At 39.1% G+C, this 26,798-nt stretch overlaps 2 protein-coding genes across 7 annotated transcripts in view; both read left to right on the forward strand.

Moving 5' to 3' along the window:
* NHS (NHS actin remodeling regulator) overlaps positions 1-7,642 on the forward strand; it is a 370,534-nt gene extending 362,892 nt beyond the window's left edge. For all 4 annotated transcript variants that reach the window (XM_003819529.7, XM_003819530.6, XM_008972924.5 and 1 more), the window contains 2 exons: positions 283-409; positions 3,504-7,642. In XM_003819529.7, the coding sequence (XP_003819577.2) occupies positions 283-409; positions 3,504-4,110 (734 nt within the window). In that variant the 3' untranslated portion in view covers positions 4,111-7,642. The remainder of the gene's footprint in view (positions 1-282; positions 410-3,503) is intronic.
* Positions 7,643-8,996: 1,354 nt separating this feature from the next.
* SCML1 (Scm polycomb group protein like 1) lies at positions 8,997-26,658 on the forward strand. Of its 3 annotated transcripts, none has more exons than XM_055106766.1 (9): positions 8,997-9,321; positions 15,705-15,853; positions 17,092-17,175; positions 17,654-17,734; positions 21,076-21,180; positions 21,568-21,826; positions 21,968-22,081; positions 23,490-23,641; positions 24,933-26,658. In XM_055106766.1, the coding sequence occupies exons 2-9, from the start codon at positions 15,821-15,823 to the stop codon at positions 25,065-25,067; spliced, it is 963 nt and encodes a 320-aa protein (XP_054962741.1). In that variant the 5' UTR covers positions 8,997-9,321; positions 15,705-15,820; the 3' UTR covers positions 25,068-26,658. The 3 variants fall into 3 exon arrangements, with proteins under 3 accessions (XP_054962741.1, XP_008971175.1, XP_063457671.1); XM_008972927.3 differs by having other exon boundaries at positions 9,012-9,321; positions 17,651-17,734; XM_063601601.1 differs by lacking the exon at positions 17,092-17,175 and having other exon boundaries at positions 9,185-9,321.
* The last annotated feature ends 140 nt before the right edge of the window (positions 26,659-26,798 follow it).

Genomic DNA, 26,798 nt, shown 5'->3' on the forward strand with positions numbered 1-26,798 from the left:
TGTCTCATGGCACTTCCTGGAATTTTTTCTTATGTTCCCAATAATACGGTACAGCCCTGGGTGTTGGTTTCCCTCCACTATTTCTTTGCACTTATTAAAACAATTGAGATAAAAGCTTTTGTTACTGGGTGAGTAAGCTTTGACAGGTATCTCTCTCATTTTTAAAAAATGGCAGCAAGGTAATTTCTGTTTGTTTGTTTGTTTGTTTGTTCCCTGAGTCAGTGAAGTACAGTAGCGTGCTGGGTAACTTCCTCTTAAAGATTCTTCTGTTCTTATTTTAAGAATCATCACCGAGTGATGACTCCATCATTTCACCACTTAGTGAAGACTCCCAAGCTGAAGCAGAGGGTGTGTTCGTGTCTCCAAACAAACCTCGAACAACTGAGGATTTATTTGCAGTCATTCACAGGTGAGGCAACATTACCAAGTCCCCCAAAACAAAAGGTACAACAAAGGTTTTGCCCCTTCAGGTACTTCTCACAAATGCAAATACAGGAAAGCTTTTTGTAATTGTAATACATTCAGCAAAAACAAAAGCAAGCAAAGAATAATTTTTCCAAATCAAGTTGATAGACTGATATGCAAGTTGGGAAATAGGATCTTTATATAGAGTTTGATAGACCTCGATTGAGAGACTTTTGTAAGAGTGGCTTTATTTTTCCCCAGGAAAAGACATTCTGGAACAAGTTTTTATGTGAAAACAATCTGTGGTTAAGTGACTTGGAGTGAAAGCTCAAACTCTAGTGTAATCTCTGACTTTTGAATACTTTCTTGAACCTAAAAAATATGATCAAAGCTGTAGTCATATACCAGCAGAGACAAACAGAAGTTGATTCACCATGGATGCACCAAAATCTCAGAAATCACCACTAAAGAACTTATTCATGTAACCAAATACCACCTCTTCCCCCAAAACTTATTGAAATAAAAAATAAAAAACTCACATTGTACCCTATAACTATATACAATTATTTGTCAGCTTAAAATAAAATAAAACTTAGAGAACACACACACACACAAAGTTGATTCACAAAACAGTCTCAAGTTTGAGAAAAGACAATACGTGTTCCTGTCCATTTTATAGCTCAGAACAAGTAATAATTTCTCTGTTTTTCTTTCTCCTTAGAACTTAAATTTCTTTAATAGTACTGGCCTTCATCCCCAAAATTAATGCCCATATTCCATGAATACAGGTCTTTTGGGTTGCTTTTCCAGGACAGTGTTGTGTCCATGCTGCAAAGGCATATTTCCTCATCTGCCCCCATGAGCCCTTGTGATCCATGGTCCATATTTGCAAAAATTATTCCTTATAGCTAATGACCAAAGAACAGAACAGGAACTAGCCCTTGGACACCTAATCTACATATAACTGAGCTAGCCAATCATGATTTGCCATGCCTCCTCCTTTCACAAACACAACTGTCTTCTTAGACCTCGGGAACCTAGATGGAACTCCCAAGAGATACAACTTGGGGATTGTCTTTTCTACCTCATAAAGTTATCATTTTTGAAACAAATTCATCGTAAGCAGCTTACAATCTTCTTCTCCTGGAATTCTACTTTTTATAGGAATTTCTGTTTTCTGTTGATGTGGTTCTCTCATAAAGAAGGAGTACTGCTGTTCAACAATTGTTTTAAAAGGAGCCAATCAGAAACACCTTCTATGTATACCTTAGCAGGCATACTTCTCTACTCAGAGGGTGAAGAACCATTAGTTTCTTTTCCTTCACCCCTGTGCCTAGTCTAAGCTCTGATTATATTTCCCTCACCCCACAGTTTATCTTCAATCCCAGGAAAAATTACTAAACTGCTATGTAAGTTAAAAAGCTATGTAAGTTAAAAAGTTACTCCCAAAGGACCAAATGCTAGTGTATGGAATAGTGGACAGGACGTAAATAGTGGGTTCAGAAAGACCTGGATTTGAATCCCAACTCTGCCACTTCCTATGCAGTCTTGAGTAAGTTAAAACCTCTGGACCTCCTCCTTTATTGCACATGGGAATGCCTATAGCTCACGTATTTGATTTTGATGATAACATTTTTTGTGTTTAGAATATGGTAGGTGCTAAAAGCCAATGTTAGTTTGAAAGCCCTAACTTAGTGGAGTGCCAGACACTGCCATATACAAGATATCAACCACAGAGGTTTCTGTGAACCAAAATCAAGCATATCTACACTTGTGAAGTTCACATTTTCTCTACCATATGAATCTTTAAGTTGATGAAAGTGCATGCTGCCTATCAATGAACTGAGTCATACTGAAGATCCACCAAATTTATGCCTGCTGATTTACCAAAGAAAATCAATAATATGATGATGGGTGTCAAGGTTCAATAGATGTATTGAGTTTGGTAATCTTAGACTTGCATTTGTGCAGGGTTTACTTATTTATCTATTTACTTGTTTATTTACATCACAGCAAAAAGAATTATTTTGTTTTCTTGCAAGCTTACAGTATACAAAGCTTTAAGAGCTCCAGAGATGGTCTGGGATTTCAATTCCCCACAGAGAGCTGGCTTACTGCTTAATATGCTCTTGATGCTCTTAGGAAGCTATAGGAAATGATACTTGCAGCCCAAGATGAATTGACTTAAAACGTCATTTAATTATGTTTTTATATGGAGGGATTTTAAAAGGTAGAATAGTATAATGTCTGCTGACATATCCATCACCCAGGATTATCAACTGTCAAACTAGGGCCAATCCTGTCCCACCCACACCTCCATCCACTTGCTTTCTCTGGTATTATTTGGAAGCCAATCCCAGACATCAGATCATTTCATCTGTATTGCAGAGACAGAGTTAATAAGAAAAAGTTATAGTCTTTCACCCCCTGGAACCAGAAGTATAGTTTAGTTAGCAGTATAGTTTCTTCCTTTTTTTTTTTTTTTTTTTTTTTTTTTGAGGCAGAGTCTTGCTCTGTCGCCCAGGCTGCTGGAGTGCAATGGCGTGATCTCAGCTCACTGCAACCTCCGCCTCCCGGGTTCAAGTGATTCTCCTGCCTCAGCTTCCTGAGTAGCTGGGACTACAGGCATGCTCCATCATGCCCGGCTAATTTTTGTATTTTTAGTAGAGACAGGGTTTCACCATGTTGGCCAGGATGGTCTCGAACTCCTGACCTCAAGTGATCTGCCTATCTCGGCCTACCAAAGTGCTGGGATTACAGGTGTGAGCCACTGCGCCTGGCTGTTAGCAGTATAGTTTCTTAAACTTTTACAAAGTATCCTCTAGAACCTCTAGCCTCCACATTAGCCATTATCTGAAATGATCATCTCTAGAACCTAATTTGTGTCCTGGTTATCAGAGAATTTCTCTCAGACTGTGGGTGCTACAGGGACAAGGAACATATCTTACTTTTCATCTCTATAGCCCTAATGCTTAGTATCCCATCATATAGGACAGGCTCAAAATGCACTTTAGACAGATGTGTGAACGCGACTGAATACTTCAGTTTCATAAAAACGTGAACTGAGATGTTTGCCCCATTTTCTCCTTTTCTCAAAGATCCAAGAGGAAAGTACTTGGAAGAAAAGATTCCGGGGACATGTCTGTTCGAAGCAAATCGAGAGTTCCCCTCAGCAGTAGCAGCAGCAGCGCCAGTTCCATCACTTCACCCAGCAGTAATGTGACAACCCCCAACAGCCAGAAGTCTCCTGGTCTCATATACCGAAATGCCAAAAAGTCCAACACATCCAATGAAGAGTTTAAGCTGTTACTGCTCAAGAAAGGCAGTCGCTCAGATTCCAGTTACCGCATGTCTGCCACTGAGATCCTGAAGAGCCCCATACTGCCCAAACCTCCTGGGGAGCTCACAGCAGAGTCCCCTCAGAGCACCGATGATGCCCATCAGGGGTCACAAGGGGCTGAGGCATTGTCCCCACTCTCTCCATGCTCCCCACGAGTTAATGCAGAAGGCTTTTCCTCGAAGAGCTTTGCCACCTCAGCATCAGCAAGGGTTGGACGTTCTCGGGCCCCTCCTGCAGCCAGCAGCAGCCGCTACAGTGTCCGCTGCCGGCTGTACAATACGCCCATGCAGGCAATCTCCGAGGGAGAGACGGAAAATTCTGACGGGAGCCCACATGACGACCGTTCCTCCCAGAGTTCAACATAGACTGCCTGTACCAGGCTGCCTGGCAAAGGCCAAAACCCTTACTCACATGAGGACGGAGGAACAGAACAGAGGACTTGGGAAAAGTCTCAACTTGATGGGGTAGCATCACTGCTAAGCAATGAATGAATTTCTAAATACAGTTTGTGCTGGGTAAACAGAAAGTGGTTTAGACATTCTTGATTAGTTTCCATGTTTTAAGTAGCTGCAGTCTTTCATGTTTTTCTTTAGCATAGTTTGATTTATGCAATCTCCTTCCTTGTGAAAATAGAGGATACAAAAATGTCTAATTTTCATGACACCTAGAAAACGTTTTCCCAGAGCTGCCTATTCAGAAACTAAAGCCCTCACTGTCATTATTCTTTAAGAAGATGAAATTACTCTGGATGTTTGGTATTTTTTTACATTAAAACAAACTAAAGCAAAATTTAGAAGAAAGAACTACACATATGTAAATACCATATTTTTGATAAAAATGTGTAAATAGATTTATCAATGATGAGTGGACATGTGGTCAATTATCTACTGCACACCAACTGTTTATAGAATACCCAAAAATAAAATGTAATAACTGTATTCTGTGAATACCATTTTCATATCAAATGCCATATTTAAATGTCCACCAATATGATTTCTGAGTGGTAAACCTCAAATATGAATTTTAAACTGGTGAACTAAAGGAAATCTTGAGGTCATATACTGAAATATGAATAAATTAAAATAATGAATTCAGATCTAATCATTTTTATGACAAATTGCAGCACCAAACAAACTAATAGCAACCCATGGCTGTGATTTGTTGTGTGGTAATTTGGACAGAATGAAAAGCATGCTTTTGATTTTTTTTTTAATCAGTGAGAGAAGTCATCATTCTCAACACAAAGCCCTGAACAACAGCATTTGACAGTGTCCTTTAGATTTTAATTTTTTCAATGGATTGCTTTAAAGAGAATGAGTAGGGAAAATAGTAGTTAATTTTAGGTTATGTTTTATATTAGGCTACTGGGGACATAAACGGTCATAACTAATGACTGTAATCATTAAACTCCTTAAACAGTTTAGAAATTAGCTCCAGGTTCTTAAACTAACAAAAATAAAACCTAAGCATGCCACAGAGCTATTGATTAATCAGTAAGTACCTGTAATGAGTTTTCAGTGAAGCTTTCTCTCTGTGCTGATGAGATTCATGCTACCTAAAAATTAACAGAAATGACACTGTGAACAATGTAGTTGGAAAATAGGTATGTGTATATGCATTATTTATACTCATTGTTAAACTGGGAATGGGGAACAGCTCTGGTTCACAATACTACATACAACTGAGTTTTTGTCTGGTTTTACTATAGTGTCTGCTTGATGGCAAAAGGGGAGGGTGGTGGGTGGGAGAGGAAATGTCAGGGCATGTGCTCTGATAAAATAAAGGCAGGGAAACAAGCTGAATTACTTGAAATTACTTGAATTTTCTTGTCTTAAAACTGAAAAAAGATGTAGTTACAAGTTAAAATCTGCAAATGGTTTTTACACCTCTGATTTTAACATGAACTTATACTAATGTTTGGAATCTTATGTCAGAAATATAAGCAGCTATGTACTTAGAATAGGTTTTGAATGGGAGAGGTAGAACATAGAGAGAATTAAGAAGGGATCTGACTTATAAAAGACTAGAATGTGATTAGAGTGATAGAACATACCAATGTTACCAAGAAATTGACAAGCTGCTGGCTTTAAGCTTATGCAAGTGGTAGTTGGGATAGTAGGAGGTGTGGAAGGGGGTTTGCATTTTGGATTAATTCATGCAAAATGAAGGAGGAAGCCTGGTCTAAGAAGATACTGTCTTTCAATAGAAATGATTTCTAAACTGCTACAGATTAAGAATAGATAATCTGATTGCTGTTGTTTTGTTTGTTTGGAAAGAAAAAAAATGTCTGGCTTCTTCTACTATTTGTTTTCACTACCAAACTGTGTTACTAAATTTCTTGTCATCCTTGTATGTAAAATGGGTGCTGGGGGTGGAGGGGTATAAGAGGAGGGAGAGTCAGAGAGAGTGTGTATGGGTGTGTGTGAGTGTGAGTGTGTGTGTACGCACACACACTGGGGATAGATAAGCTACCTGGTAAAGGGTTTGAACATTTACAAAATGTCACACTTTTTCTTAAAAGAAAAATATTTTGGGGTTTGAATAAAATGGACCATCATTTCTCACTGGAACCCATTAATTAAGAAAACCAGCATGGTTTGACACCACATGGGAACATGAATAAATCTGTCTCATGATTTGAAAAGTACACCTTGCAAAGTTTTAAAAATAAAGTTTTTAGGCAAATGCGATAAGAAACCGTCATTTCCAGTCACAGTAGGCGATCTTTTGTAATTTCATAAAAGCAGTTCGTTTGCAGTATGGCTTTTGTGTAGTTAGGGGTTTTTTAAGCATAAAGAAAGGTATGTGGGCTTTAAAAGTGATTCTAAATCTTGAATAGAAAACACATGAATTGGCTTTAATAAAAATGTCACCTTTTTATTATTGACATTAATTTAAGTAATGGTACCATATATTTTTTAAAATACATATTGACTTGAATTGTGAGGCAATAAGATACCTTCTATATGTAATGATCACAGAACTAACCCTCATAATATAGTTTTACTTATTTTGTTTACTCTAAAAATCTATAGCAGAGTTTCTCTATTTTATATTTCATAGATTTAAAAAACCCAAATAAAGATGGATTTAAAATTCACTGTGGAAAAGAGTATTGAGTTACAAACTGAGAAGAAAAAGCAGGAAGTTCCCTAATAATCTGGAATATTCTACATGGCTTGATTACATAGCAAACAAGACCAAGATTTAGGGCTGTCTTTAACATCACTGCCGTCTTGAAGCAGGGTACACACGTTAGGTATTGTGAAGAACATCAATCCGAACTTTTCTTCTGTTGTTTGCACTGATGCGATTTTTTGTTCTTTTATGTTTATACAACGTATCTATGTTGTGTAGGGGAAATTTTTTCATTTTTTAAAAATTCTACTTTGGTTTTGTTGTTGTTTTGATTTGTTTTTGGCTAAGTAGAGGACATGGACTAGTTGTAGCAAACAGAACATGCTGTTTGCTCTTGCCAAAGGTCAGTGAGTGAGTGCATTTGCTGCAGTGGTGGCACGTAGAGAACTAGATGGTAATAAAGATTTAAAACTATGAAGAAGGTTACAGTGTAACTATTTTGGTACTAGAACCAGTTCATGCTGGCCGAAACGACAATGGTTTATGGACTTGCATCCATTTTGTATTTTTGTAATATTTGTAAATATGAACTTTTTAAATTGCTGCAAAGATGGTTTCTTTTGTAAGATGTTTTCAACGTTTACATTCAATCCAAGCCTTTGTATATTTTAGAGCTGTGCAACACTTTGTCTTGTATTTATTTTTAGTAAAAATGGTGACAGTTTCATTGTGAACCCCTCTCAAAAAAAATGTATCAGAAAAGTTTGATTACCTAGAAAGTGTGTATAGAAACTGCAAATAAACGTGACTGCAATTAAACAACCGGTTTCTCTCTTCACTGTTACGTAATTGATTTCTTGGGACTTCGCAACAGTGTTTTACAGGCAACAGGACATAAGGGCAGGGTCTGTTATGGCAAAAGTAGGAGCAAAAAGAACATAGACCAGCCTGTCCAACATGGTGAAACCCGTCTCTACTAAAAATACAAAAATTAGCTGGGCATGGTGGCAGACGCCTGTAATCCCAGCTACTCTGGAGGCTGAGGCAGGAGAATCGCTTGAACCCAGGAGGCAGAGGTTGCAGTGAGCCGAGATCACACCGCTACACTCCAGCCTGGGCAACAAGAGCAAAACTCCGTCTCAAACAAAAACAAAAACAAAAACAAAATATACTATATCTATAATGGGCTTTAATCTAGCTTCGTATTTGAGAGGAAAAATAATACATTTCCAACGTCCAGTATACTTTCTTTGTAGCTCCTCTCTGGGCCAAGAAAAGATGTATAGCTTTACTTTGAAATATCTGCCTGCTTTGCTTCTGACAATTACTCAGACTGTGTCTCCTTCCCAAGATGAGCAGCCTCGATATAAGTATGTAAGACTATATGCCACTAGATGATGTCACATAGCCTTTATTACAATAGCAAAATTCTATGCCAGGTACTGTTCTAAGTGCTTTGCATACATTAACTCATGTAATCCCCATATTATACCCATTTTACAGATGGGGAAACCGAAGCACAAAGCGGTTACTTGGCTTGCCTAAGGCCATAGGAGGACTGTGTTGGAGCTGGGGGTCCAATCCAGTAAATCTGCCTTCAAGGTCTGCGTTAGTTCCCCAGTCCAACTTGTGGGTGCTGGAGACAGGAAATATCTTGCCCGCCCCCCACCCTGGCCCCCCTCGCCCTTCCTACCAGACCTGGCTCAGGGCAACTGCTAAGGCCCCGCCCCTCTCCTCATTCCAAGTCAATCACTGGCGTGCGTCCAGGAAACCCAGTTTACGACGACGTCTTTGGTGCGTCACAGAGCGCGGGGGAGGGGCGGGATCACATTAAAGAAAAAAAAAGCTTCGGACACCCCAACAACGAAGGGGGTACGCCACGTCCCTGACTACAACGCCACTAGAAGGGTTGCGCATGCGCGCCAGCCTCCTGCGCAGCCGCAGAAACCACTCAGCGCGCGAGTCTCTGAAAGGCCTAACGTCCATTTTCAATCCTGCGGGTCTTGCGAAGGAAAACCTGAGGTAAGAGGCCCCGCCCCACAGCCATCTCCTCAGCAAATTCCCGCCCTCGGCCCCGCCCCACAGCTATCGCCTCAGCAAATTCCCGCCCTCGGCCCCGCCCCACAGCCATCTCCTTAGCAAATTCCCGCCCTCACCCAAGGACTGGGAGAGCACCCGCGGATTGGCCGATCAACGGTGACGCCTGTCAGTGGCCAGACTCCGATTGGTCAGCGGGTAGTCCCGCCCCCCCGCCCCCCCCCCCGCCAACCGCGAGTGTGGGAACTCGGCGTCGCGGGAGCTCTCTGATCCACTCAGGGGTCAGGGCATCACCGGTCTCGCGTGCGCGTGACCAGGCCCGGTTTCCGGTGCCAGGACCTTTCCGAAGCGTCGAGTGGCCTAACGGTCACAGCTGTCGCCCATCGGAGAGGCAGGACTACTGCGAGCAGTTTTACCGCGACCTCCGGAGGCCGGCGTGACAGGCTCTGTCACTAAAATAGGTCTGTCCAGTCGTACTTTTTCCTCACCTTGAGCTTTCCCGTCACGGGAATACACGATTTGGCTTAGGGGCCGGGGCTCTCCTGAGGAGAGAGGGTTTGCTTTGCGGGGAAGAGCGAGTCTTGACTTCGCAGCCTCCAATTTCAGCCGCGGTGTGGAGGGGGGTGCTTTGGGTGGTCCCCACAGCCTTTCGGGAGTGCCCGCGCGTGTGAGCTTTTGAGATTTGACAATTTGTGAAGTGCTTGGTGCTGACTTTCGGGGACGACAGGATCCTTTTACAGTCATTCTCCTGTCAGGGGAGGCAGGTGGGGAGCGAGGAAGGATCCAGATTTCGTTAACAGAGCTTTGAGTTTAAAGAATTGACAAACTCCCGAGTTGATTTCCTGTCAGACCTTTTGCGGTTGAGACATAGAGTCTGAGGCTTTGATGGAACCGCGTTTGATTTAGAGACAGACTGTGCAGCTTCGCTGTTTTATTGTAAATACGTAAATGAGGAGGAAGAGAAACACGTAGGGTGTTGGGAGCAGAGTCGGGAGATCCTGCGAAATCGGAGTCCCTTTGGAGTGGGGGAGGCCGTCGAGGCGTGCGAGGGCCCGGCCCCCTTGCCGCGTGGTCGTTAACAGGAAAGGCCCTGATTTGGTTGGTGGCGGATCGCGTCCCTCCCTCCTCTCCCCGGCTCTCCCCGAGTGCGGCAAACTGGCTTCAGGTTGACTAAAAGATAGCGATTTTCCAAGCAGCTTTGCCGCGCGGTGTTTTCTAAAGCGGGGCGTGGGCTGGGTGCCCTTTTGGGCCTCACTTGTCCGGCCTGCGGCAAGTGCTGGGCGATGGGATGCGGTTCTGGCGACAAAGGAAGGGCTGCCTTTGAGAGTCCCGCAGGAAGGTTTAGAAAGTGATTGTTCTTAAAACAAACAGAGCGTTTTGCTGTGTGTTCCTCAAAGTGGTCCCGGTGGGAGTGGCGCCTCATTGAGAGCTGTGCCTTATCTGATGAATTAATGGCAGGTGAAAGCCTGGCGCCTCCGGAGCGAATATTTACGACTTTTGAAAATGTCTTTAATGTCTAAAAAAAGTCTTTTAGAAAATCAGACGGCCTCTTGTTCTTATGTTATCAAGAGTTTAGATTTCTGTGGTAAATATAAGTGAGTTTCATTTTAAGTAAACTCATTTTACGAGATTTGAGATTTGAAAGTGAAATTAATTAATTTTGCACAATCTAGCCTTGGGCTCTGAGAAAATGTTGTAAAGCTGTAATTAATCTTGTGGGACGAAGTGAAAAGGAACTAAAGTGTATGGTGTAATGAATAGTTTAAATTTCTGTGGTAAATACAAGTGAGTTTCATTTTAAGTAAACTCATTTTTATGGGATTTGAGATTAAAAGTGAAATTAATTAATTTCGCACAATCTAGTCATGGTTGGGCTCAGAAAATGTTGTAAAGTTGTGATTTATCTTATGGAAAGAAGTGAAAAGGAATTAAGGTATATGGTGTAATCAAGAGTTTAAATTTCTGTGGTAAATGCAAGTGAGTTTCATTTTAAGTAAACTCATTTTTACGGGATTTGAGATTTAAAAGTGAAATTAATTCATTTTGCACAATGTAGTCATGGTTGGGCTCTGAGAAAATGTTGTAAAGCTGAAATTATTTATCTTGTGGGAAGAACTGAGAAGAAACTAAAATGTGTGGTATTATCAAGAGTTTAGATTTCCGGGATAAATATAAATGAGTTTCCTTTAAACTCATTTTTGTGGAATTTGAGGTTTAAAAGTGAAATTAATTTTGTAGAATCTAGTCATGGTTGGGCGCTGAGAAAATGTTGTAAAGCTGTAATTTATCTTGTGGGAAAAAGTGAAAAGGAACTTAAATTTATGGTGTTATCAAGAGTTGGCCAGGCGCAGTGGCTCACACCTGTAATCCCAGCACTTTGGGAGGCCGAGGTGGGCAGATCACTTGAGGTCAGAAGTTCGGGACCAGCCTGGCCAACATGGTGAAACCCAGTCTTTACTAAAAGTACAAAAATTAACTGGGCATGGTGGTGCAAGCCTGTTACGCTAACTACTCGGGAGGCTGAGGGAGGAGAATTGCTTTAACCCGGGAGGCAGAGGTTGCAGTAAGCCGAGATCATGCCACTGCACTCCAGCCTGGGTGACAGAGTAAGACTCTGTCTCAAAAAAAAAAAAAAAAAAAAAAAAATTTAGATTTCTGTGGTAAATATAAATGAGTTTCATTTTAAGTAAACTCATTTTGTGGGATTTGAGATTTAAAAAAGAAATTAATTTTGCACATTCTAGTCATGGTTGGGCTCTAAGACAATGTTGTAAAGCTGTAATTGTTTGCCTTATGGGAAGAAGTGAAAAGGAATTAAAATTTATGGTGTGTCTACTATGAACCAGGCATGATGCTGAGAGTTTAACTGTGTAATTTTTGGCCTAAATAGCCCTGTGAAGTAGATATTATTCCAACTTTACAGGTTAGAAAATTTGAGGCACAGAGAGGTGAAATATTTGCCTAAAGTGAAACGGCAAATTTGGCAATTTGGACTTGGATTCAAGTGTTTATAACTAAAGCCCAGCTCCTTGCATCATACCCTGGTACCTAAAAGACATAAAAATTCACTTCAGGTGCAATGTGAATGAAAATGACGTTATCACCCAGGCTTGTTGTCTATGTGCTCCTTGAGAAATAGTTCTGTTGGATAGATGCGGTCAATACTCAAAAGCCCTTGCTATCTTTGCCATGCATTACTCTAAGCACTTGACATGTATTAATTTAATCCTCACGATTCCATAAGGTATGTGCTATTATCATTCCCATTTTACAGACAAAAAAAAAAAAAGAATTTAAGTAAGTTGTTCAACTTACTTACACAGCTAGTATGTAGGGGAGGTGGGACCCAAACCCAGGTATTCTGACCACAAGCCTAAGGTCTTAATGCTGTTTGATGCTGCCTCTCATGTAACCAGATATGTGTGACAGTTGCCGTAGAAGTATTAAAGTGTGAGTGTTATTGTAGTTCAGGGAAAGCCGTGTCACATCCACATGGGATGATCATTGGCATGGTGCCCTTGCTTTTTGGAGGTGAAACTTGAAGTAAGCCTTGAAGTTGAATAGATTCTCCTAGGCGGAGACACAACAGGGTATTATGGACGGAGGGCATAACAGGAGCGAGAAGCTCAAAGAGTGAAAGATTGGTGTTGATTTGTATATGTACCAGAGATGTAAACATGTTGGGAGTCCAGTGGTGGACTCACTGCACAGTGCTCCTGTGTCTAACTACAGCCAAATTTTGACAACATTGTTATTAATCCAAATAGGGAGTTCTCTGTTCTCTGGATGTAAGAGCTTGTAACCATTGTCTGCAAACTTGCCTGAAACAGGCTACATAGTAAATATTTCAGGCTTAGAACTGCTGTCCCCAGCCTTTTTGGCACCAGGAACCGGTTTTGGTTTTGTGGAAGACAATTTTTCCACAGATGCAGGGACGGGGGAGTGCTAGCGGGGTATGGTTTCCTAATGAAACTGTTTCATAAGGAGAGTGCAACCTAGATCCCTCGCATGTGCAGTTCACAATAGGGTTTGTGCTCCTGTGAGAATCTAATACTGCAGCTCATCTGACAGGAGGCGGAGCTCAGGCGATAATCCTTGCTAGCTCCTGCTGTGCTCCTAACAGGCCAAGGACCAGTACCAGGCGGTTGCCCAGGGGTTGGGGACCCCTGGCTTAGAGTAAAGGGGCAAGTGGTAAGAAGTGACCTCTGCGCAGTGGGCGGGGTCCTGATTATGGAAGGACCTTGCAGGCCATGGTAGGAGTTTGGATTTTACTGTGTTATTGGTAGCAAAGGTATACCAGGTGATTTTAATAATGAAGTAAAGTGCATAGAGTGTGGTGGTAGACTGCACCATTTACTAGCAATGGGACCTGGGCAAATTACTTAAATCAAGCTTGTCCAACCCGCCTTATTTTGTTGTTGTCGTCATTGTTGTTGTTCTGTTTTGTTTTGTTTTAGGCTTTCGGCAGCCTGAAGCTATGCTTTTTAGTTTCTGTCTCTAGGGATAAGTGGAAAAGAGGGATGAGGAAGGGGCTTTACTGGCCCAACCAGAAACAAACTAAGAACCCATGACTATATTCCCTCCCTTGGACACCTCTAGTAAACGTTCTTTGCTTCAGTTTCCTCATAAGGAAAATGAGGACAGTAATAGAACCTATCCCACAGGGTTGTCAGTAATTTAGCAAGATAGAATACCTAATCAAAGAATCAAAAGAAAGTACAAATTAAATTAGAAATAATAATTTTAAACTGTGGTTTTGCTAAAAATTCTGTAATTATGATGAAATGATTATCCTTCTGGATAAAAATAATTTGTCAAAACAACTCAAGAAAAAGTAGGATAATTTGACTAGATCATCAACCATGGAGGAACTTAGAAAATGTTATAAAAACTGGACCCAGAGAGTTTTTTTTTTATAAATTCAGCCCTTTGAGCACAAAAATTGTCGTGCGATGTAAACTTTTTTAGAGTATAGAGAGAGATGAAAGGCTTCCCAGCTAATTTTGCAGAGCAATTTTGATACCAAGTGTTAATAATGTAGCAATACAATACTGATTCATTAATTGTGAGAAATATACCATCTCACCAATGTAAGATCTTAGAAATAGAGATGCAAACAATTTCTAAATAAAACACCAACAAATTGAATGTTGTTGTTTATAATCAGCTGGACCCCTCACCCCAAGAACATTAAGAAATGCATTAATATGTTGCATCAGTAGATCAAAAGAGAAAAGTCACTTAGTCATCTGATGCCAAGAAGCTATTTGGTACTATGTATTATCTGTCCTGGTTTTAAAACTACATGCAGGACCAGCAGGATACTACCTTAGTTTATTTTGGAACATCTGGCTGACCCCAACAGCCCTCCTTAGTGGGAAGAAGTAGAGGAGAATTTTCAAACGTGGAGACCTATCCATTGTTTCTACCTCTAGGAATTTATCCCATAGAACTACTTGCACAGGTGCAAGACTGTTCTGCAGTGTTCTTTATAAGAGCAAAACTTTAGAAGTAACTTGAATATCTATGAATTGGGGGCTGTGTTTAATAAATCATGGCATATTTACAAGATAGAACACTAAGAAGTCGTTACAGTAACTACAGTAGACCTAAAAGTACTGGTTTGGAAAGACTCTTTCCACCACAGGTTAGTTTTGCCTGTTTTTGAGTTTAATATCAATTGAGTCATATACTGTACTCTTTTGTGTCTGGCTGTTTTTAAACCCAAGGTTATGGTTGTGAGATTCGGCCTTGCTGTGTACAGCAGTAGTTGGTTTATTCTTATTGCTGCGAAGTTCCTTTATATAAATATACCACAATTTAATTACTGATAGCCTGTATAAGTTTTATGGTCAGAAAACTCAAATAGTTTAAAAAGTGAAATTTGATTGAAGTTACAGCCCCAATTAGAGGTATTTTATAACTTGATACTTCTATGCAACATTAGTCTGCGTTTATCTAACTCGAGTTAGTTCTCCCATCTTCTTTATCCCTTTTGATTTCTGTCTTTTGGGTTCATGGTCATTAGTATCTCCACTATAGAATGAAAGGGAAACAGGAAAGAGATGAAACCTGAATCTCTTAATTGTGCCTCTCATTACTGCTCTGGTTCAGAAAGGATAGGGTAGCTCTTTCATTAACGTACCCTTCCCAGTAACTGTGATGCAGACATTCAAAGCAAATTTCTAGTACAAGATATAATCCGATACTCTTGCAGCCAGTTTTCTAGTTCCATAGTAAAGTGACTCAGAGCCATAACCAAACCTTCCTAATTTTAGATTGTTTGGCTTACCTTTCACATCCACTTATTTAGGTTTAATATAAAATTTAATAAGGCAATCCTAACTTGAAAGTTGAAATGGACCTTAGAGATCATCTCAACTGGTGTTCGAAACCTGGTGGATGAGGAGGTGGTGTCTCTTGTGGTCCGCCCAGCCCACATAGTCGGGGGGAACCCAATCCAGAATAGACTCCTGGCTTACATTTTGGAGGCAATGCTTTCTCCTTAGTCAAGAGCCTTTTGGAGCTCCTTTACAAAAGCAGTTAGCCCTTGCGTTCTCTTGTTCATTTGTTTCCAGCATTTACTCTGTAGGCTTTAAGTTACTAAGCAGTCACTTCACAGTTTGTAATTGTGTTTGATTTGATTCTTATTTCTAGTCATGAGCAATATGGCCCTTCAGTTTTGAAAGATTTATTCTAAATTGGCCATGGAAGAATTCTGGTTTTGTCACTCTCTAAAATTCAACCCAAAGTCCAATTCTATTTGAGTTAGCATTCTGAGAGTATATCCATATTATTAAGGTAGTAAGTGTATGAAGTAACTTTTTTATGCGTTGCTTTTCAGGAGTAGAGGTTTACCACTCTTAGGTGACTAAGCAGTATCACAAATAAACCCTCCAGCAAGTTTAAAAATAATTAGGTCCAACTCAGAGGAAGTGGAGTTTCTCCTGTTGCACAAAAATGATGTCTGACAGCTCCAGTGAAATCGATGTGGTTTGTATTCAAATTGAAAATCTGTCTTTGTTCTTTTTACTGTGCTATACTTCTACTCTAAATTTAGTTTAATTTTATACAGTGAAATGCATAGATCATAAGTAAATTTTTGTTATATATTTTAACAGTAATATATAAAGCTCTTGTGACAATTTGTGTACAAGTTTCTTTGTGAACACACACTTAAATTTCTTTTGGGTGAACAGACAGAAGTTGAATTACTAGGTCATGGAGTTCATGTGAATTTAACTCTGTGAGAATCTGCCATACAGTTTTTCAAAGTGGTTGTGCTGTTTCTACATTTCTGTTATATTCTTCTATATTTCTTAATCCTTCAAGTTGAATCAGTATGTAGATTATTAAACTATAAATAATTTGGCTTAACAGAAAACACCTTTTTTTTTTAGTCACATAAGGACATAGATATTAATGCTACCTAAGTAGTCTAGGCAATTCTCTTAACTACTGTCAGTCCTAATGTTTTTCAAAAATCTTTGGAGATAATGTTAACTGCCTACCAAGAGTCATTTTTCTCTGACATAACTATGTAAAAGCACTTTGAAAAGCATAAGGCACTATACAAGGGTAAGATAGTATATTTTTAAAAGTACTGAACTGTAACCCAATTCCATATGTTTTTGTGATTTCTATCATGTATTTTGAAACAAAAACATACATAGCTACCAAGTATGTTTATTATAAAATTATTCCCATAGTTCATAATTCATTCTTAGAATGAAGAGTTATTATACTGAAGTGTAATGGCTATTTACTCCTTACTTATTTATACCCTGTCTTATTTTTAAAAGTTTTAAGGTACTTTAGAGATTAATGTATCAAGAAAAATAGGTGCTCAAATGTTTTCTGTCTTGTCCACAGAGGGGCACTGTTGGATTATTTAGAAATCAAAAAACATGTAACATTTATTTCTTTGTTCATGGTTAGAAATATTTGCTTTTAAAGTATTTCTGGTGCTAAAGGACTAGTCTTTCTACCATGAAGCATATAAAGGGTTAAGCTCAGTGAAAACTGTTGTCTTAAGTGTAGTTGGGTTAATGAGAACACAGTTCTGCAAATACATCTTTTCATGTAGTCATAGTATTTACAATGAGCAAAGGTCCTTTGATATCACAAATAGGCCTTTGTAACAGCCTCTTGAAAGTGAAATTAAACCCTCAACTTTTCTTTTAGTTCTGTCTTTCATCTTCCCTTTTAATTTGTTGATAAATCTTCCTCAGGTAAAAACAAGAATACCTACTTATGATGAAGATGACAACACTATTCTTTATGCGTATGAAACAAAACCTGAATTTGTCAATAAAGTATGTTAATTGCTAATTGCCAAATATATTAACATTTGCTGTTTTAAAGGAAAAGATGTAAATTCCTCATATACTATGGAGTTCCCGTAAACTCACACTCAAGAAAATATCTCTCCCCTGAATTTGTATGCTTGCTTTCATCAGAGAATGAGCACTTAACCAATTTACTTTCCCCTTTTTCTTATATAGTAGAAAATTAAGAGCAGTTTTGTACTCACTTTCAGTATAAAACTCTAAAACTGGATTCTTCTGATATAATAAATTCTTTTCTTGCCCCCTTCCTCAATTGTCAGTTTTTCATTCTCATATTAATGTGAATTTTAAAAATCTCTGCTTAATTTAAGACTTCTGAAACCCCTTGAAAAGTTGGTGATAAATAAAAACAATTTAAATAAATAAATATAGCTCCCCCCTGCCCCCAGTGTTCAGTTTGGCTGTTACAGAAATAAATCATTAACTACTTTTAAAATATTAGCAGGAACCGAATATTGTATCTGACGCATCCTGTAATACTGAAGAGCAACTGAGGACAGTTAATGATGTCCTTCTTCATTGCCAGGTATGGAAGTTCTGTCTCTTCAATGTAGTTTTCTAAAATGTTAAGCAAAAATTCTCTTTATCTCACATAAAGGGAAAGTGTACAATTAATTGAAATTTTGCCTATCAATTTATTTATGATTATCATCCCATTGTGATGATTTTTTAAAACAATTTATAGTTAGAACCACATTTCCTGAATAGCAACATGTAGATTTAATAGCTTTTTAAAAAGCCCATTACCAACCAAATGTAGTTATGTCTCTTTCATCTACATTGCTCAGTATTGAATTAGTTTCCCCTACAAAATCCTTAAAGGAAATTGACTGATTTGGATGAAATTTAGTATGTGCCTAAATGCACATCAAGATATCTCAATGGAAACAAAGTGGCAGCCCATCAAGGTTTAGTAAAGAAACATACCTAAGGTAGTTTTGAGGAGTTGTTTTAAGAATCACCATGTTGGTAGAGATGTGATTACTGGGAATTTTGTGAGTTGCATACCCCAGAGGTAATGAAGGTGTATATATATATATATATATATATATATATATATATATATATATATATATATATATAATGTTTCTTACCATATATAAGGTTTCTTGAATGGAATGAGCTAACATACTTTGGAAAGTAAAATTGTTTGGGTGTTTATCATGATCATGGAGGAGAACAGAAGTGGAGTGCTTCCAAGGGACACATGCAGTCTTGGGGGGAAGTGGGTACAGAGGCGAGCTGGGAAGGGAGGGAGCAGGTTCTCCCCAGCCTGCCTCCCCATGCACTGCTAGGTCATGGTCTAGGTCAGCTTATACGCTGAGGTGGGAGGTAGCATCTGTGGGGGGAGGTGTCCAGGGCCATGGTCAGCCTGAAATGGCCCCAAGGGCCCCTCTCCATTGCTGCCAAGGGGCTGGCTCTTTCTTCCCCTACCCGTTCTAGATCACAGAGGTGGCGCTCCAGCCTGCCTTGTTCTTTCATCCCAGTTCCCTCTTGAGTCCGTCTCCATCCTGCTTAGGCTGGGAGCAGAGGAAGACCTCGCCATCCCCTGCCTACCTCAGCTCCCTAGTCCTGCCTCTTCACTCGTGGAGATAGTGGAGCACCTGGGGCAGTCCTCTCCTCCGAGTCCTCATAACTGTCCCCACAGCCAACCAACTGCCCTCATCCCTGCCCTTCTTCTGACCCCTTCCCGGCCATTCTAGTGACCAGGGCTGACACCCTTGCTGCTTTCTGCATCTAGTCCCCTCCCTGAACTCAGAGCTGCCCCCCATCAGGCATCCCCCTCTCTCTCCTCTGGCTCCAGTCCCTGTCCCTCCTTCCCCTCTACGAGTTCTCCCACATCTTGGAGAAGCCACTTCTCTTGCTTCCCATCCCTCCTTTCCTGTCATCCTCACTCTCTTCTTCCTGTGACAGCCCCACTCCTGGAATGTCATTCATACTTGCTGTCTCCACACCTGGCTTCCTGTTTTTCTCTCTGGGTATTTATGAACCTGCTGTTCCTTCTATGCTGTAAGCCCTTCCATGCATCCTCACCTGGCGAGGGCCTTCTCATGTTTTAATTCTCACTTCAGACCTCACCTCCTCTGAAAAGGTCTCCGTGACTGCAGCCTGGGTTAGGACTGCTTTTCTGTGCAGGCTTAGCCTCCTGTTCCCACCTGTGTCACGCCACTGGTAATAACAATAGTAACATGAAGAGACCACTGAGCACTGTTGGACCGGGCGTAGTGTAGTGCTGTTACTGTTAGTATTAACCTAATACTATAGCAAGGTTCTCGTCCTCGAGAGAACCCTGAGAGAGCTTTTCATCCTGATTCCCTACATGAGGACACTGAAGCACAGAGAGGTTAAGTAACTTGCCCTGGGTCACACAGCCAATAAGTGGCTGGACTGTAGTATTTGACCCCAACCATGTTCCCCAAGAGCCTGCACTGTTTATCTCAGTGCCGCAGCCCTGTGGTTCTCACTAGGGCCATCAGAATCACCTGGGGGGCTTGTGAAACCATAGACCACTGCCCCCACTCTCAGAGTTCCAGGTTCCATAGGTCTGGGGTACAGCCTGGCATTTGGCATTTCTGATGAGCTTACAGGTGATGTTGATGCTACCAGTCCGTGGACCACACTTTGCAAACCACTGTTCCAGGCTGTTTATCACTTTGTCTACTGGAATCCTCTTTTTACTTGTCTCTCTCCCAGCTGAGATGGTAGTTCCTCTAGGACAGGCTGGAGTGCAGTGGCGCAGTCATGGCTCACTGCAGCCACAACTTCCCAGGCTCAGGTGATTCTCCCACCTCAGCCTTCCTAGTAGCATGGACTACAGGCATGCACCACCACGCTTGGCTGATTTTGTGTATTTTTGGTAGAGACGGGGGTTTCGCCATGTTGCCTAGGCTTGTCTCCAACTCCTGAGCTCAAGCGATTCACCTGCCTTAGCCTCCCAAAGTGCTGGGATTACAGGCATGAGCCACCACACCCGGCCAGGAGCTTTTTTTTTCGGTCCATGTTCTCAATACCTAGCAAAGTAGTTCTGCCAGGTGGTAGGCCATCAATAAAGGTTTAGTTGAATGAGTGAATGAATGAATGAATGAATGAGGAAATGTTTCTGGCCCTTTGTTTAAGTGTATTTTTCTTTGCCCAAAGTTTCTGTGTATTTCAAGAAGAATTCTCAGATTTTTATCAGCCTCCTATGTGCTTGATTGCAATGTTTCTGGCCCTTTGCTTAAGTGTATTTTTCTTTGCCCAAAGTCTCTGTGTATTTCAAGAAGAATTCTCAGACTTTTATCAGTCTCCTATGTGTTCGATTGGCGCATAAGAGATGTGTACTTAACGGTTTTGTAAGATTAATTGCTGACTGCGTGATTTAAAAATACTTTGAAGCCAAAAGTCACATGTGTTATATTTGGTTCAGTGTTCTTTCTGGAGTGGAACACTCACTGTCTGTATATAATATAGACTTCATATTTGTACATATATGAACATATATGTTACATATGTATATCATAAAGTGAGTCTTTGTTCTTTTAGCAGATTTCTTTCCTAAAATAGCACCTTCCTTGATGTGCAGTGTCTTCATCATCAATGTGCTAGCATAGAGGCATTGTGGGACATTCATTCACCAGCATTAGAGCTTCCTCAATTCCTACATGGAGTAGAGCAGGGGAGGGGACTACTCTAGCTCAGCCTGTTGGCTCTGTGTCACCTACATCCAGGCCTTGAATAGGAGCAAGACATTTCTGATGGCTTGAGAACTTTTGTTGTGTCTAGCAGTTAACATTTGACTTAATGGTATTTTCATGTTACTTTTCTTTGAAATAAAAAATTATATTTTACATTGTATACCAATTATATGACTACATTGTATTATAATAGGTTATATATGATGCTCTGCAAAACCTGGATAAGAAGACTGATGTGATTCGTAGAAAGGTTTCAAAAATCCAACGTTTCTATGCGAAATCCCTGTGGACAAATCGTGTAAGTGTTATAAAAAACATTTTTACAACTGTGATAAACCTCTGGTTTGTAAAGATGCCAATGAGCTAGAAGTGAGAGAGTACCAGTATCTGTGTGAGATTAACAAGGCATGTCTATACTTGTAGCAGTAGATGGAGACTAAACTCTGTTGGGAGAACGCTGAAGTTTAGGTTTGATAATTTATGATGCTGCCTATTTTTATGTTTGTAATTATAATGTGTAAAATACAATTAAAATGTAGGATTGAAGAATTATATAATCAAAAGGGACCATTTATTTTTAATGTAAAGCAATGTTGCATGGAAAATAAGTATTAATGTATTTGCTACTAATTTTATTTACTTTTTTTACTCACTGTTGGTTTATGCTGTGTTTGTGTGATTTCAGAAGCGATCTGGATATAAAAAGCATTCTTACCGGCTTGTTAAAAAGCTTAAACTCCAGAAAATGAAGAAAAATGAGGTTTACGAGACATTCTCCTACCCTCAAAGTTACAGCCCCACTTTACCAGTGTCAAGGCGTGAGAATAATTCCCCGAGCAACCTTCCAAGGCCACCCTTTTGCATGGAAGAATACCAGCGAGCTGAGCCGGAGGAGGACCCGATCCTCAGCCGCACTCCGAGTCCAGTGCATCCCTCAGATTTCTGTGAGCATAATTATCAGTCGTATTATGCATCTGATGGTGCAATGTATGGTTCTTCTTCAGGGCTCTGCCTTGGCAACCCTCGGGCTGACAGCATCCACAACACTTACTCAACTGACCATGCTTCTGCACTATCACCTTCAGGTATGCTGGCCCAGGGAGAGCCCAATTTGGTACATGCCCCTGAGATGACGAGTTACTCAGCTTTGATGGAGAATAGGTATACTGGATCATCTCTCTGCTTCCCTTCTGGTTTTGGTGAGTTTGAAATGCCATATTTACAAGTAGCACTATTTGACCTATATTTATCAACATCCTTGATGCAAACTAGTGGAAGCTGTTCGTTTCCTATTTTGAGGGCTGGTTTTAGGTGATATTCAGAATGATGACTAACATTTATTGAATGCATATTATGTGCAAGGCACTGTGCCAATCAACTGACATGCCTCTTCTCCACTTATACTCATAATGACCCCATGGTTTTGGCACATTTATTATGCCATCCCCACGATCACAGAGCTGCTGAGTAGCACTTCTAGAACTCTGCCCCATTGTGCTTTTCCAAATCTTCTATTTTTATTTACCCTTTCCCTAGATAAATAAAAAACACTCCTGATATGGCAAGAGCCCAGATGGTAGGGAAGAAAGGGTATGTTTTTGGCTAATTCACACACACAAAAAGATCAAATTGTGTTGATGGTCCTGGTTGGAGAAACAAATTTTCCTAACTAATTACAAAACCCACTTTAGTCATCACACACTAATTTTAGGGAGTCTAACACTGTGGGTGAGTAAAAGGATACTTGTCAGTACACAAAGAAATTTCAACACAACTTAGTGTAGAGCATAGCTAAAACTTTCTGAAGTATGAGCAGTTAAACTGTCTCATATCTCAGTTATTTTTTAAACATATAAACCTTTGACCAAAATCTCTATTACTATGCAATTAAACATGAAAGAGGAATTAAATAAAATGTTAGTTACTTCTGACCTAGTTCAGCAGAAAATAATCTTGTTTTCTTCAAAATGCACATTAGCACTTAAGCCACGAGAGACAGGAATCTAAAAAGTAAAGCGATACTAAAAATAACCTTATTGAATACGTGGGGAAGATTTGATAAAAGTACTAATTTGGTTCTTAAAGATAATGGGGTTGTTATTGAGATTCATTGATTAAAAGGAACAAATTTAAGCAATTATAAAACTGTAAATTTGGAGAATTTCCATTATATTTTGCTAGTAAAATTAACCTAATCTAGATAGATTAAGAGAGAAATTCCTTGAAATACTTGAAGAGAGTCATAGGTTAGGTTAGATTAACCTAATTTTACCCAAGTGACAGATCTTTTGCCACATTTGCCTGTGGCCAAAGAAGACTTGCTTTACTTAGTCTGTTTTGTGATCTTTGAAACTTTAATGTAACTTCTGAACCAGCTTTTGCTATTTAGGGGAGGTCAGATGGGACACTCTTGTGTAGGCATCCCCACATCATCTTTATATAGGCTTTCACTAGATTTTACAGTTGGAGTCTTGACTCCTTGCTAGGAACATCACAGAAGGTTCCAACAAAGAGAGCATTCCTCCCTACCTAACATCTCTTCTTTCAGGATAATGATCAGGTCGAGTGTGATTTGTCTTTTTTTTCTTTTCCCCCTCTCCATTGAAGTTACAAGGTCACCAGTTGGAAATGACGGTTGCATAGCGGAAGGAAACATCACTAAGCACCCTTCAACCTGGTCGGTGGAAGCAGTGGTCCTATTTCTAAAACAAACAGATCCTGTTGCATTATGCCCTCTTGTCGACCTCTTCAGAAGCCATGTAATGTATCTTTTGATCCTGTTTTCCTGCTGTAATGCCTTTGAATGACCTCTGTGCAGGTCTTTCAGTTGGATACTGTGTGAATGGTGGGAGAACCCTATTAGCTGATTTTTCCATATATGAGAAAGCTTATTTTGCCCAAGGTTAGCCTTAAATGGTAGGCTAATGGTCTGTTCTTTAAGTGGGTGTAGAAGTGCCTAAAATACAAACTGCCTCAGCTTCTTAAGACATGATGAGTCAGCATGGCCACTCAGGTGTACCTCCCCTTTGTAATGACAGATACAAAGATCCTCCCCCTATCTGCTCCCAGCTGGGCACCAGGACCACGAGGAGGAGGGGGTAACCACAAGCTATAACAGGGTGGCCTTCGTTTTATATAACCAGTGATTCAACAACTGATTCCATTTGCCTCGATTATTGATGATTTGTAATGCTAATACCCTCTTGCTATTATCAGACCATTTACAAAGTAATATCCTAGGCCGAAGTTTTGTAAGTTCTAGTTTCTTTAATTTTGAGTTTTACTTAGTAGAAAAAGTATAGAAGGTGCCAAACAAAGGTTGTACTATAAGGGATTTCAGACCTTTTCAGATAGTGTTAAATGAGTAAATAAAATTTTATTTTTTAACTGGAACATATAAAACCAAATCATATGCTTCAGCAGCATAAGTTGATCAATTAAGATAAGGAATTTTAGGAGAATGCTTTGTGACTATGTTTTATTTATTCAGATATTTTCACGGTGTGTCCTAACAAAATTAGTAGCCACATATCTGATTTTTAATATAGTAAGAAAATTGGTGATTAGTTTTAGCATCTAATTAGTTTCAGACAACTAATTGGCATTCATCATAAAGACAACATTGTATAGACATTTACAGTTTGCACTGATGTTGACGTACTCATCTTCCCAGCCCTTCTCAGAAAGTTAATGAACATCTGAAATTCATTTTTACTATTCATAGTCTTTACTATTTTGTCATGGACGTGTAGTATTTTATTCAACATACAGTATATATTTAAAATTAAGTTTGACACAGTTTATTTTTTAAGATATTATGTTAAATTTCCTTTTTCTCAGAACTTGAAATGAGTTTATACATTACCAAACGGTGCTTCACTGTACAAGTTATATTTTTAATAGTTTTCATAAAGTAGATGCATATTCAGAGAATATACATCTGCATTGAGCTGCTCTCTAGTTTGCTTTACATGTTCTCATAAAGAACTAACCATTCTGATGAAAATATGGAAACAGTATTAATTATTGTTAAGTTTCTTCTCTCCATAGGAAGTTGACGGGAAGGCTCTGCTCCTACTCACAAGTGACGTGTTGCTGAAGCACTTTGGGGTGAAGCTGGGAACGGCTGTGAAGCTATGCTACTACATTGACCGACTTAAACAAGGAAAATGCTTTGAAAATTGAAAAAATCCTTGTGCAAATTTAGATTGGGCCAACTTCTAGAGGCACCAATGCCTTCTTAGTGTGGAATCATTTTTCTGCCCTTTAGTCGTTTTTGTTTTGTAGAAAGTATCTCTCAAAATATATTATAGCTAGAATTGTAGAATGATGTTATAGTCCAGTCTACTTCTTTAAAAACCATTTAACTGCTAGATAGTATTAGAATAGTCCAATAGAAAATTCATTCTTTATAGGTCTTTAAAAATTACTTTTATTATATTGTTTACAAATATATTTCATGCAAGAAACAGAAAAAAAAAAAACCCTTTGATTCTGGTTCATCTCGATACAGAGAACCAAAACAGCTAAGAGAGGTATTATCAGGGTTGACAACTCCTATGATTGAATCTATGGGAATTATTCCTCAGAAGAGAATTTAAAGGTGTACCCATATATATCTCTTTCTGGAGTATTTTATCTGTCTGATGTTGCAGTATTCTACAAGTTTCCAGAAAGAGAATAGCCATATAAATTATTTTCCTTTCTGCTATTATTTCTCTATATGTTTTATTTATTCAGATTTAGAGTAAAAAATAAGCATATAAACTTTTATTATGTGCTCTTAACAGTTTTAAGATAAACTATAGGATAGATAGAATGGTTATTTTATGCAAGAAATATTGTACCGCAAGGGTGGTTTGGATGAAGTCTGACTACTTTTTTTCAAACAAACTATTATATTAAAACTGTCATATTTTGGCTAAGTTTGGACCTATAACTACACTTTCATTGCTTGCATCTCTCTATGAAGATACGTCTGTCCAAACTTTTAAAAGGCATAACTGTATTTTATGTGTTTATTCTTTATATAGATAGTATTTTATATTTTATTCTCACCCGAAGTATACACACAATCTTTTTTAAAAAAATTTGAAATGGCATTTTGTATTGCCACAGAGGTAGGATGAGCCATATATTAGTGAAATGTTTTATTTTGTAAAATATAAATGGATTATTTGCCATCATTAGTACCTCTCAACTTACTTTTTAGAGGACAAGAAACAATCTGTAGATTGGTTTCCATACAGGGAAGTTCTCCATCCTATGCAATGTTTCTAATTAATTTGCTTAATTCTGAGCCATTAATCCTGCTACACTTTGAATGATACATTAATTCAGACTAATCTTTGGGGGCTTTATTTTGTAAGTTAGAACTTTCAAGGGAAACATGTTCAACACTATTATTTTGTTATAAATTTATAACTTTGTTATTACATTGTGTAACAAATATAAGGTTTACGAGCTATGAGAATTGGTGCTATCACCATTAGCTATTGGCTGTAATGTCAAGAAAATGTTCACCAGATGCAAGAATGTACCTTTTCTTTTTAGAAAGCCAAATGTACTTTAGACATGAATGCAACTATTTAAAGAATAGCTTCATCAATGTTATTCCTTACATGTCATAAGATTCTTACTTAAACTTGGTCTTCTTTCAAATTGTTTGTATGAAGATGCTGTACCCACTTGAACAGTCCTCAGGTGTTTACATAAATACTATGTTTTACAGTTTTCATATTTTAAAATATTAATAAAGTTAAATCACAATAGTTCATTGAAAGCCTCAGATGTGATTTCATTTATCATCACTGTATTACATTAATGTGTGTATTTGTTGTAATGTGTGAACTGAAACAGAGCCACTCTAGTAAGCTTGTGGCTTTCCATGTCCAAATACTTGAGTTTTAAAACCTG

Source organism: Pan paniscus, chromosome X (genome assembly GCF_029289425.2).
Source record: "Pan paniscus chromosome X, NHGRI_mPanPan1-v2.0_pri, whole genome shotgun sequence".
NCBI lineage: Eukaryota > Metazoa > Chordata > Mammalia > Primates > Hominidae > Pan > Pan paniscus.

Coding starts and splice junctions, on each gene's coding strand:
- SCML1 (XM_008972927.3), top strand. CDS start 15,821: ATGATGTCTGACAGCTCCAGTGAAATCGATGTG. Junction 15,854..17,091: donor GCTCCAGTGAAATCGATGTG/GTTTGTATTCAA, acceptor AATCTTCCTCAG/GTAAAAACAAGAATACCTAC. Junction 21,181..21,567: donor AATCCCTGTGGACAAATCGT/GTAAGTGTTATA, acceptor GTGTGATTTCAG/AAGCGATCTGGATATAAAAA.